Source organism: Halichondria panicea, chromosome 11 (assembly GCF_963675165.1).
Source record: "Halichondria panicea chromosome 11, odHalPani1.1, whole genome shotgun sequence".
NCBI classification, from domain to species: Eukaryota; Metazoa; Porifera; class Demospongiae; order Suberitida; family Halichondriidae; genus Halichondria; species Halichondria panicea.
Window position 1 is genome coordinate 4,160,679 of NC_087387.1, and position 12,509 is coordinate 4,173,187.

At 40.3% G+C, this 12,509-nt stretch overlaps 1 protein-coding gene and 1 pseudogene across 2 annotated transcripts in view; one reads left to right on the forward strand and one right to left on the reverse strand.

Annotated features, from left to right (window-relative positions):
- LOC135344351 (dynein beta chain, ciliary-like) overlaps nucleotides 1–12,509 on the forward strand; it is a 161,637-nt pseudogene that overhangs the window by 53,637 nt on the left and 95,491 nt on the right.
- LOC135344349 (ankyrin repeat domain-containing protein 17-like) overlaps nucleotides 1–12,509 on the reverse strand; it is an 87,237-nt gene that overhangs the window by 11,946 nt on the left and 62,782 nt on the right. For both annotated transcript variants that reach the window (XM_064541555.1, XM_064541557.1), the window contains 7 exons: nucleotides 11,249–11,347; nucleotides 9,247–9,345; nucleotides 5,055–5,153; nucleotides 3,758–3,856; nucleotides 3,534–3,632; nucleotides 3,199–3,297; nucleotides 1,027–1,125 (listed from right to left, as the gene is read on the reverse strand). In XM_064541555.1, coding sequence (XP_064397625.1) covers nucleotides 1,027–1,125; nucleotides 3,199–3,297; nucleotides 3,534–3,632; nucleotides 3,758–3,856; nucleotides 5,055–5,153; nucleotides 9,247–9,345; nucleotides 11,249–11,347 — 693 coding nt within the window. The remainder of the gene's footprint in view (nucleotides 1–1,026; nucleotides 1,126–3,198; nucleotides 3,298–3,533; nucleotides 3,633–3,757; nucleotides 3,857–5,054; nucleotides 5,154–9,246; nucleotides 9,346–11,248; nucleotides 11,348–12,509) is intronic.

A 12,509-nucleotide genomic window follows, 5' to 3' on the forward strand; every position in this document is an offset into this window, starting at 1 on the left:
TGAGCTCTCTCTTCGTTTTCTTTGCAGTGGCCATTAGTTCGTCAATAAAATTATTGCTGATTCAGCTAAGCAATTTACGTTGCGCATGCGCAGTAATCCATTCTACTGACAGCCTCTCCTCTTTTTCAGTTTGCCACTTTGTCCGGATTTGCGAGGTTTCGGATTAAAGGGGTCCGGATTAGCGAGGTTCTACTGTATAGCGTTTTAGTGCAGAGCAGTAACACTCGTTGAACAAGTTTTGCTATACGCACTCTTCTGAAAAAGCTGCAATGGCATTCCAAGTACGCAAAACTAGGCATAACTCGAGAACGAAGCATTATTTTACAAATCTACGAATTAAATTCCATGACTAGAAGCCTATAGAAAATCTTACTTGCACTTCATTGATCCTTGAGCAGCTGTATAGCAGTCCACACAGACACACAAACACACTACTCGCTTGCGCATGCGCACCAAGGCATAAATATGGATGATTCGATTGACATTGAATGTCTGATGTCTAACTAGCTTTCAGTTACTTCCTGGTTCTTCATCAGCACTCAGATTGGCACTAGAGATATAAATTCTGAATTTCATTTCTTATTATTCATAATACAAAATTCGTAATGACCAGGAACATCGTTTGGTTCAGATTCGCTTATAATGGAGCTAGTTTTTAAGTTTATTTATCAGATTACTATCTAATACTTGTGTAGCGGGTAAATTTGGCGATTAAATTTGAGCAAATCAAGGTGACGGTCGCCGAAATAAAAAATACCCTGTTTTAGCTTGATAGTCAGTGCGTCTCAGTATTACGCACGAGATCAATAATACCATGCAACATGATCGTCAACTAAATTCAGGGCTCATATAGAGGGGGGGCACGGGGGGCCGAGCCTCCCTGGCAATTGTAAATTTTGTATTGAAAATATAGGCCATTCGATATAACACACTGTCTGGGTCACACCAACCAAAAAAGAGCTCTGCCTTAATATTCATAACAACACAACAATTTTGACCATAATAATTATTGCAAATATAACTCACATTGTCTTGACAGTTGACTTGAGCCCCTACAGAAACCAGTAGTTCTACAACACTTAGATGGCCTTCTTGAGAAGCTATCTCGAGAGGAGTGAAGCCATACTAAAAACAGATTGCAAAAAATATTCACAGACCAAATTTTCAAAGAAATTTGTACATCACACGTACTTAGTGTTTCCCCTACACGCTAAGTAGGCCTGTGCCAAAATTAATATTCACCTATTATTATTCGCACCTATTATTCAACATACACAGCAGCGAAATAGTCCCAAAAATGTAGTTTCAACATTGATTGGACTACAATTAATTTACTGCCATGTAAAATGTGGGCGTGTTCTGAGCTACTGTGCATGTGCAATTCAATGAATATCAGTAAACTATGAACATTTTCACAGTGCCTATTATTCAAATTGTAAAAAAGACTGCCTATTATTCAAAAAATTATTATTCTGGAATATTTAATGCTAAGCCCCAGCCCTATTTAAATCTGTATAAGTCTTGTGTGTGCAGTGTTGATAAGCTAATTGAATTTGGGGAAATTCCTGCATGCATGGGTGCTGTACAGATTCTCTCTATTGTGGTCACACAATATTGTGCCACGTACTGCATGTGTTGAGGACATTGAGAAGTCAAGCTGTGTGCATGCCAAATAAATAGCCTCCTTCGCAGGCCCTCTTTTTTCTGTTCTTTTTCTAAGGGATTAATAAAGAAAGAAGGAAGAGACAATGAAAAAGGAGAGCCTGCATGCCTTGCTAAGCCACATGACGGTAAACAAGTGAAGGTGGGCAGTCACTAGCTGGGCGGAGCCTGGCAAGGCCAAAAGCTATAGCATGCGTACGCATTGTAGACTTCCACATAAAGTATACTAGAATCAAGTCTGGAGACATCGTAGACGAGGGCTTAATTACCTACAGTTAGACACTGTTTACTTTGGGCTTCTACATCACGTAGAAACTTCCTAAACAGTGCATGTAAGCATATCATAGCAACCATGAATCTCTAGCCAATTATTTAATATTTGCTACATGATTGTCTGAGTGAAGTACCGTATAGCGGGAAATTTTCGCTCAGCAGAAATTTTTTTGAGTTCTAGTAATTATATTTGCGTTTCTATGCCAGGAAACCACACCCACCAATAACTTTGTATGTGAAATACCGCTGCGTGGGAATTTAATTATCGCATGCAGTTATAATTTTCGCATCTTCTGTCTACCCTCGAAAAACGCGAACTTTTGCACCTCACGAAAATTTCCTGCTGTATACGGTACATGATTGTCAAAGTGAAGTACAGTGGAACCTCCATTAACGACCACCTCCAAAGAGCAAACACACGCTCGCTATATAACGGCCAAGAGCTCAGGTCCGGATTGAAACTACAATGACTTCAATGTAAAGCAACCTCTCGGTTGCGGCCACCTCTCATACAAGCTTTGTGAAAAGGCTGTAGAGAGACAAGCAACGATAATTTTCTGCTAATTCTGGGTGTGGCTGTCCGTTCTGGGATGTTATTTTCCATTGCTAAAGCTGATCAGGGGACTAGAAAGCTGCTCGTTATATGGAGTAGAGAGGTGGCCGCTCCTGAAAGGTTGCTTTACATAATTGAAGTCATTGTTCAATCCGGACCCGAGCTCTTGGCTGTTATATAGCGTGTGGTTGCTCTTGGGAGGTGGTCGCTAATGGAGGTTCCACTGTACCTTTAATTACCCAACCAGATTTCAGACTAATAACAAAAAAAACTTTCCAGATTTCAGAACAGACCCCACTTGACTACAGAATAGATATTATTACAGCAGTAGAGGTATATAGTCCACTCTAGTCTTTCATACTCCTCTACTGACTATAAAGGTTTCACGAAGTAGATCATACAATTATGGTAAATTCGCTCTAAGTATTGTGTGGGAGGAGAGTTATTGCGGTGTACTCTCGCCCGCGCTCATAAAATGTTGTCTACGTCAGTGGGGGAGTCATCAAGGCAGGTTCTCCTTTTTCTTTGTCGCTTCCTTCTAAATTATTTGTTCCTCCAATTTCTCCTCTTAATAACAGAAAAAGGAGGGCCTGCCAAGGAGGCTAATAATAATAGCAAACATTTTATCTACTGCCCTCTCTCCCAAGCCATAGTCTGGCCACCCTGTTTGAACTTGACACTGGGGGAAACACTGCACGAAATCAACCCACCGTGTTTGGCAGGTCAACAATGGCTCCAGCAGTGATCAAATGGTGAGCGACATCTTTGTGTCCCTTGAAGCTGGCTGTCCAGAGAGCAGTCTCTCCGTCCTATAATAGTATATGTATACGTTGTAACGCGATCACGTATCATCTCACTGACACATGCAGAGTGTGACAAATATGCACTTGTTAGGCACAGCGGTGTTGTTGTAAGGTGAATTTATACTCTCAGATATTTTTATTAACGAGACAACATTGTGTCTAGCATATGAAATCAGAGAGGATGGCTGCTGTATATGATTATCACAAACTAAAGGACACTCCAAAGTGTCTAGAGCACTTACTTGTTCTTGTACATGAACATCTGCTCCACTGTCAAGGAGTTGCTGCACTATCTTAAGATGTCCTTTACGACTAGCACAGTAGAGAGCAGTAGCACCTTCCTGTTAACCAGTGCAGTGTATTAGTTATAGTTGGCAATTATACAGACAGAGGGACAGAGTGAACGATAATTATGATTATACACAATTAAGATAATATGCAAATATGCCAAAATACCAACACTCACATTGTCCTGACTGTTGACTTGCGCCCCCACAAAAACCAGAGCCAACACAACACTGAGATGGCCTTCTTGAGCAGCTGCCATGAGAGGAGTGGTACCATTCTGTAAGAAAGGGGAAGCTGTTATTATAATAGCAGTTCTTTATCTAGGACTGGAACCACCGTAGCTTTTAGCAATTTACAATTTTCACTTATATCTTTGCATGCATGGAAAGATCTAATCTGGAAAATGACTGCACAACTGAATTCTAATTGCTATTCTTGTGCTATGACATTTGAATGCAGGGATACAACATAGTCATTTTAAAACTAAGCGTGACTGACTATAATTATAAGTATAGGATATTATTAACCATTGTACTGACAGGTAGTGGAGGATATTATGGATGCATATACCCTCCGAGTAGGTGTGGTATATCTGGCAGCACTATAAAAGGACCTCCCACTAGCAACAATTCAACCCACGATGCAGACTACAAAACGAGCAAGCCAGATTTTGCAGCCATGAAAGAGCTAGTTGAGCAACACGTTGACTCCTACAGATACTCAAGAGCCTCCTTGGTCCAAGAGTTGGCCATTCGACGTCCTTTACTGGAGTTGCAAGCTCTTCTTGTGTCTAAACTACGCCCATGGACCGACCCATGGCTTAGCCATCTTGTTGGAGAGCAGCTTCTGTGTTTCTGCTGTTGCTTTGAAGTCTTAGTACCATCAAGCATGGCTCCTTTCTCTTGCTACTTTCCAAAAAACTAAAAAAAAACCTTGAAAACTGTGCATGCCTGGGGGGCTCAGCCCGGCTGTATGTTATTTCTATATACAAAATTAGCTGTTGACCAATGAGTGGTGATGTAAGTGTGGTATAATTATACGTATTAAGACTGGTAACAACAAACTATATTCTAGAGCCAACAGCGGGGAGGGAGGAGGTGTACATGGCCAACTTAATAAATAAATGTTGGGCAAATTAGTATAGTAAGTCAAGAAGTCAAGAAGTTGAAATGTGCTGTCCTGATGTGCACAAAGTAACGTGACATCCTGTCAATTGCACGTAAGCAACTCGCAATTGATAACGTTAGAGTACTTCCAACGTATATGTTTGCACTACTTGAATGCATATATAATTACGTACATGTATGCATGTTAGCTAGCTTTCTGGCTGTATGGGACATGTACATATTACGTAAAATGTGTCTGCTACATGAGAGAAGTCAGTGACACCATTCTGAAAAAGGGATACCAGGATGATCAGACAGTGTTCCAGTGACACTTTCTATAATTATGTCATACAGCTGATATGAACCCACCATGTTTGGTAGGTCAACAATGGCTCCAGCAGCGATCAAATGGTGAGCAACATCTGTCCGTCCATTGAAGCTGGCTGCCCAGAAAGCCGTCTCTCCGTCCTATTTATAGAACGTATATACGTAAATGATCATTACAGCATCATTTCAATGTGGTGGAACCTCCATTAACGACCACCTCCGATAGACATGAATAATAATAAAAGAATAACGGAACATTATTTTTAGGAAAACACAATTATTTTGTTCCAACAGAAGTGCTGGGCATTGCCTATTTGTTTATCTGTGGTTTTATGGAGGTTCCTTTGTACATACACACTAATAGTTAGTAGGCACTGCAGTGTTGTTTGATGGTGAGCTGGTGCCTTTTAATCAAGAGAGTAAATAAAGCCAATTTTGCTCCAATCGCTATACACATACAAGCCAGCCATTTATAGCATTATAGCTTGTTTTCACGCTGTTTTGTGTTTTCCTCGGCCAATCCTAGCATATACACCGGTCAGGAACTCAGGTTTGGATTAAAACTACAAATACTTTTATCTTTTCAAGAACGGCCACCTCTCTATATACTCCGTATAGCCATAGATACACGAAAGAGAGGGACAGGCAACGCCCCACGTAATGCTAGGTAAATGCAGTGTGTGACGTCACACCTTCTGCATGGTTGGAGACTTGTTGCGCTCAAAAAAGTACACACTGCTCGATCCTTATATCTGCTTATAGTTTTCTCGTAGGGGGCCTAAAAGCAAAGCGATCAGGCATCATGCACATATATACACCCAACACTATAGCTACAACTGCTATGTTAGCTTTCTTCTTTCAGCTTGATTTGTGTGAAAAAACACCAAAATTGTAGGTGTACCTATCTCTAAAATGATTTTATAATATAATAGGTTTCACAGAATTAATTATAACTGCATGGAACAAAGCGTATTTCCCAGCTCATAATGCAGTGAAGTAGTGGCAGCAACATGCATGGAATGTTTGTCCGAAGTCCAGTACCTCTCTTGCTCTTACTGTATATACGGTAATGTAGTTTGAAGTGCTCTAAGACACAGGTTATAGGTATTAGAAAGTGGAACACAAGTATTTTTCTCTGTCTTGTGTGATCGAAGATATGACATTTAAAGGATTTGGGACTAGACCTGTTATGGCTTGTAGAGAGCACTGACATCCCTTTTTGATATACTACCTCTCAACAAAGATCACCGCTCTATCGTAATAATACAATGCAGTGTTTATCAGTCTCTTAATGTTCATGTTTTCTGATGCTCTGATGCTCTGTATCACTTCTTCGCTCTTTGCAGTGAGGCTAAGGGTCAGGAGGTTGTCAATGTTCAGTTTAGCAGTCATATTTAATGTATTGAACAGGCATTAGTGTTGGGAGTGAGTGCTTTGAGCGAAGTATTGCAAATGTATAGTATAATACACTGCACGGTGCCATATTTTAAGCCTGAAGACTCTTGCATAAGTCATTTTGGCTTCAAAACGATTGTCACACTTTTTTTCTGCTACAGCGGTGCAGACTGTCTGATACTCTTCTGATACACTAGGCAGGCCTTCATACAGAAAAAATTGACAGGGGGGGCGAACCGATTATCCATGAACGGCTGTCTAGGGGGGTCTGGGGGCATGCCCTCCTAGGAAATTTTTGTGTTGAGACTGTCGTATATCGCATCTGGTGCATTCTTAGAAACTGTGGTGTCAGTGTTAGGATTACTATGGTTTTATTAATACAAATAGTATTGTGAAATGTAATAAAAATGCAAAAATTTAATTAAACTACCTTAGTTTCAATTGCCTGCACTGAATGGTACTATGAGTTATCAGATAAAAGCCATAGCCTGAGCGATACAAGCCTTTCTAGCTCACTGAATGAAAGTAGCTCTTGAATCGCCCTCTGTACTGACTTATAGAAGAAATTGTGGACATATAGAACAGAGAGAGTAGACGAATAGCAGTTTAATTAAAGTAGCTTCGTAAAAAACTCATTATTGTAATAATTATTGTTGTTATGAATATTAAGGCAGAGCTCTTTGTTTGGTTGGTGTGACACAGGCAGTGTGTCATGGCCTATATTTTCAATACAAAATTTACAGGGGGGGGGGGGGGGCGAGCACCCTCTGTGTCCCCCCTCTATGAAGCCATGCTAGGTATGATAAAAAGCAAGCACACGCTATTTAGCCTTCAAACGGGTTGCTGGTTGTTACCGTTTTCTTGTCTGTTCCCTACGACATTTTAATTAAGCGCACTTATTTTACTGGAAGTAGGCGCGTATTCCACAGAAAGTGGACGGCATTATTCTAGAGGAAGTGAAAAAAATTCACAGGAGGTCGCAAAAGATGGAATGAAATGCTTAGTGAAAGTGACAAGAAGATACAATAAAAAAAAAGGAAGCATCGAATTCACTTTAGCAGTCGTTTGACACTTTCTGTTGAGTTTTTCAAGGTTGAGGTTATTATTGCCCCGGTGACTGCGCATGCAAATGATAACTTGCCTCTGGCTATTATACTAGGAGTACGCATGCCTGCACATGGTATGTTATGGACCTAATCGACACTTGGGGGCAAGGGAGAGTCTCCCTGATTAACCGTTGTAACTATCTTGTATCGTTCATTTATTTTATCCCTTTTTCTCTGAGAGACTAATGTGCATGTAGGTCATAATACTTTGGTCTGCTTGTTGGTGTGGTATCGCCCCATGCCAAAGAAAATTAGCAGCTGGTAGATCCAATATGCAAAGCGTGATAGAAATTACACAAATTCCCTAATGCTTTGTGATTACCCCGAAAGTATTAGTTGTTTATCAAGTGAAGGTAAGGATTATGTGTGCATGAATGTGTGTACTCTCACAATTAGCCGAACTTACTGAAGAAGCACCGCGGCAAGCTACACAACATAAAGCTGCTAGATAATATTGCTAATGACACGCATGATAAACAATTTTGCATCTGGCTATTAATCACAGGGAATTTTGAAGAGTGGAGAGTGGGAAATGATCGCTCATGATTTTTAAAGATAGAGCACATTCTTCATTTGAGACAAGAAAAAAAGACAAAAAAGTGATCGAGGCGCAAATGATTTCCGAGGCCACTACCGTTTTTCCAATCCCTCCCTATATGATACAACTAACCTAGCTGATTACATACCGTATAGCGGGTATAATTATTTCGAGGGTATAAATTTTCACGGATGGACCTCTACAAAGGATTTCGCGGAGTTTATTTTCGTGGTGGTCTGAGTTCCAGCCTTTTGGCGTATGCGCACATCAACATGCAGCTGTATACCTCCACACCGTTAGCCTCGAATCCAGGCCTAGCCTAATAGAATCGGTGAGGCACTATGTCCTCCACCTCTAGCAGAATGTTTGCTGTGCAGGCCATGGTCAGGGGATACCACCAGTACAAAACAATCTGGGCGTAGACTTAGAGCAAGCTAGCTGGCTATACCGGCGTCCTTGTCTCTTGATTTTTTTTTTCTTTCCTCTTATTGTCGATAGGTGTGGTCAATAATACTGAACACGCCTACTATTCAATAAGATACATTTTCGTGGGTATAAATTTCGCGGTACAGGCTCAATCCGCGAACATTTATACCTTCGAAATAATTATACCCGCTATACGGTAGAAAAATAATCTACAGGAAGCGCACTTAAAGACGCAATGGGACAAGAAAACATTAAAATGTAAATAGTTTGTTCTTTCCATGCATGCATTGCTTTTTTCCGATTGGGCATGGGCGGGGGGGCCAGGAAGCATCGAATTTAGAGCGATTTTCATTAAGCTAGATGTCGCTCAGACTTCCGTGTTTTGATGAGCTTCATCTGGGAAAAGCTTTGCTCTACCCCAATGCATTATAGCCTTTCAGGAATAAACAAATACTTATAGGGTATTGGAATTGTCGTAGCGTAGCCTCGAGCTACTATGTGTGTACCTCAGGGCCACCGTATTTATGGCAGTCTAGCCTGCACAAATCAAACATATAGATTACAAGATCTTGTACCAAACATGTCTGCATGGGAGAGGGAATTATATACCGTATAGCGGGTAATTTTCGTGGGGCAAAATATTCGTGGTTTTCGTGGTTAGAGGTCTGACCACGAATAAAGCGACATTGCCTACCTTTACCTGCAGTGCAAGCAGCTACCACGAAAATATTACCCACGAAATCTCTCAATATTCAAACTCATTGCTTACTTTATTCTGACTGTTGACTTGAGCCCCCTCAGAAACCAGTAGTTCCACAATACTGAGATGGCCTTCTTGAGCAACTGCCATGAGAGGAGTGAAACCACCCTGAAAATGGAGTTTACCAAGATTATCACGGTCAGTATTCGGGTGTTCATACCATTATATATACCGTACCTTTGCAAAAATGCGCCCACCTAACTTTATATGAAGGTTTGGGGAGGGCATGGCCAAACTAGCTAGAGATAATAAACAAAACTATCGATATGAAAGCACTGTGGGTGCTGATGCCTCGGTGGAGGTGCCGAAGCTGCTACTATACACACATTATAATAATTATCATGATGCATTAATTAATTTTGTTGCATGCGCATGCAGGCAGAATCCAGAATCACAAGGAAACTCTAGGAGTGGGTAATAATCTACCATGATTAAAATTGTTGTTAAAAACGATTGATGCAAAAAGTTTATTGATGACTGCATCATTCAACAATAGCAACAATAGCAACAATAGCAACAATGCACAATAGCTATACAGTAGAACCTCGCTAATCCCGAATAGAGCGGGACCAGACCCCATCCGAATACATGAAATTTCCGGATTAACAGATGTCATTAATTGATTTGTACATGTATTATGATATTAGAAGGGAAGCTGCTATAGCTAGAATAGTCTTTATCTCTCCAATACAGTGAGTCTTGTGAGCTCTCTCTTCGTTTTCTTTGCAGTGGCCATTGTCTTGAGCAGTTTATCAATAAAATTATTGCTGATTCAGCTAAGCAATTTACGTTGCGCATGCGCAGTAATCCATTCTACTGAGAGCCTCTCCTCTTTTTCAGTTTGCCACTTTGTCCGGATTTGCGAGGTTTCGGATTAAAGGGGTCCGGATTAGCGAGGTTCTACTGTATAGCGTTTTAGTGCAGAGCAGTAACACTCGTTGAACAAGTTTTGCTATACGCACTCTTCTGAAAAAGCTGCAATGGCATTCCAAGTACGCAAAACTAGGCATAACTCGAGAACGAAGCATTATTTTACAAATCTACGAATTAAATTCCATGACTAGAAGCCTATAGAAAATCTTACTTGCACTTCATTGATCCTTGAGCAGCTGTATAGCAGTCCACACAGACACACAAACACACTACTCGCTTGCGCATGCGCACCAAGGCATAAATATGGATGATTCGATCGACATTGAATGTCTGATGTCTAACTAGCTTTCAGTTACTTCCTGGTTCTTCATCAGCACTCAGATTGGCACTAGAGCTTTAAATTCTGAATTTCATTTCTTATTATTCATAATACAAAATTCGTAATGACCAGGAACATCGTTTGGTTCAGATTCGCTTATAATGGAGCTAGTTTTTAAGTTTATTTATCAGATTACTATCTAATACTGTGTAGCGGGTAAATTTGGCGATTAAATTTGAGCAAATCAAGGTGACGGTCGCCGAAATAAAAAATACCCTGTTTTAGCTTGATAGTCAGTGCGTCTCAGTATTACGCACGAGATCAATAATGCCATGCAGCATGCCCATGCCCGAAACATAACAAGGCATTTATTATAGCCCCAGCTAATTTAACTAGAGCACTAAAGTGCTAACCCTCGGCTGCATGACATAAATAGATGTATACAAACCATGCAGAGGAGTGTTCAGTTACACACAATAAAGAAGCAACAAACTACAATTCTACTTTTAATAGAGACCGGTAAAGGATCACCTCAGCTGTAAATGTGTAGCTCTACCTTGAATAAAGATCGCGTGTAGAGCTAATTACAAAAAGACAGAGTAAAAGACACACTAAATCGACAATAACATTATCAAGCAGAGGCATCCGTGCATGCGTATTAATCATGGTGGTCCTTTCAACATGCATGGGTGCTGACTTGCTAAAATCCATCTTTTAAATTGCCCGAGGATTGCCCGAGGGAAAAAAACTTAATATTCTCAAAATTTCTGACAATGTAATCGTTGAACTGCAATGCACGCACTAACAAAGTATACTCACTTTATTTTGACTGTTGAGTTGAGCTCCCTTAGAAACAAGTAGTTCCACAACACTGAGATGGCCTTCTTGAGAAGCTATCATGAGAGGAGTGAAACCATCCTGAAAAAAGGACGTAAAATATAGATGAAAAGATTGCCAATGTCTATGATTAATTGCTGTGCATGGCTCTCATGAAACAGTGCAGCCTTGCAGCTCTTTCCCTACTTTTGCAGCTAGTGTTCTAGTGCAGAGCTAACTATACGAAGCAACACTATGGACAACTTTTGCAACGCACCATTGCGCACGAGGCATAATTTAATTTATCAGTACCAAACTTTCTGGCCGTACATCTACTATTATATTATTATGTATTATGTGCTGAACATGATGTATAGAATGATAAAGATAATCATGTTCACATTTTAACTGCAAGTCTATTGTAGCAAAATTTACGAAGTACAGTAGAACCTCGCTAATCTGGACCCCTTTAATCCGAAACCTCGCAAATCCAGACAAAATGCAAACTGAAAAAGAGGAGGGGCTGTCAGTAGAATAGACTACTGCGCATGCGCAATATGGATTGCTTTGCTGAATCAGCAATAATTTTTATTAATAAACTGCTCAAGACAATGGCCACTGCAAAGAAAACAAAGAAAGAGCTCACAAGACTCGGAGAGATAAAAGACCATTCTAGCTAGCAGCTTCCCTTCTGGCCACAGTAATATCATAATACATGTATAAAAGTGTCTTCGTTAATGATATTTATAATCAATTAATGACATCCATTAATCCGGAAATTTCATGTATTCAGATGGGGTCTGGTCCGGCTCTATTCGGATTAGCGAGGTTCTACTGTACCCGTAATACGACCAATCACCACTCACACTGTAACGTTTGACACCCAACTTAAAATAAGATCAAGACAATAGTGCATGAGAGAATATACGAACATGCAACCAGAAAACATGTGGAAAATATAGAAGTTCATAATCTAATTCAGAGGGCACAATCTCCTACTGGAAGAGGAACGCCTTCGTTACCAAAAAGAAGATTTCCCACCAACACAAGATAACCAAATAACTATCAACTCCCTATTTAGCCGAAAGAGGTACCATGCATAGTAGAACAAAACGAGGAGAGGAGGAAAAGCTAGAACACGTGCACAACTGCCACACATGAAAATCAATACTATATACACACGGCCCAAGTCCATCATATAATTATATACTGCTCATGCCCGAAACATAATGAGACGTTTATTATAGCACCAGCTAATTAACTA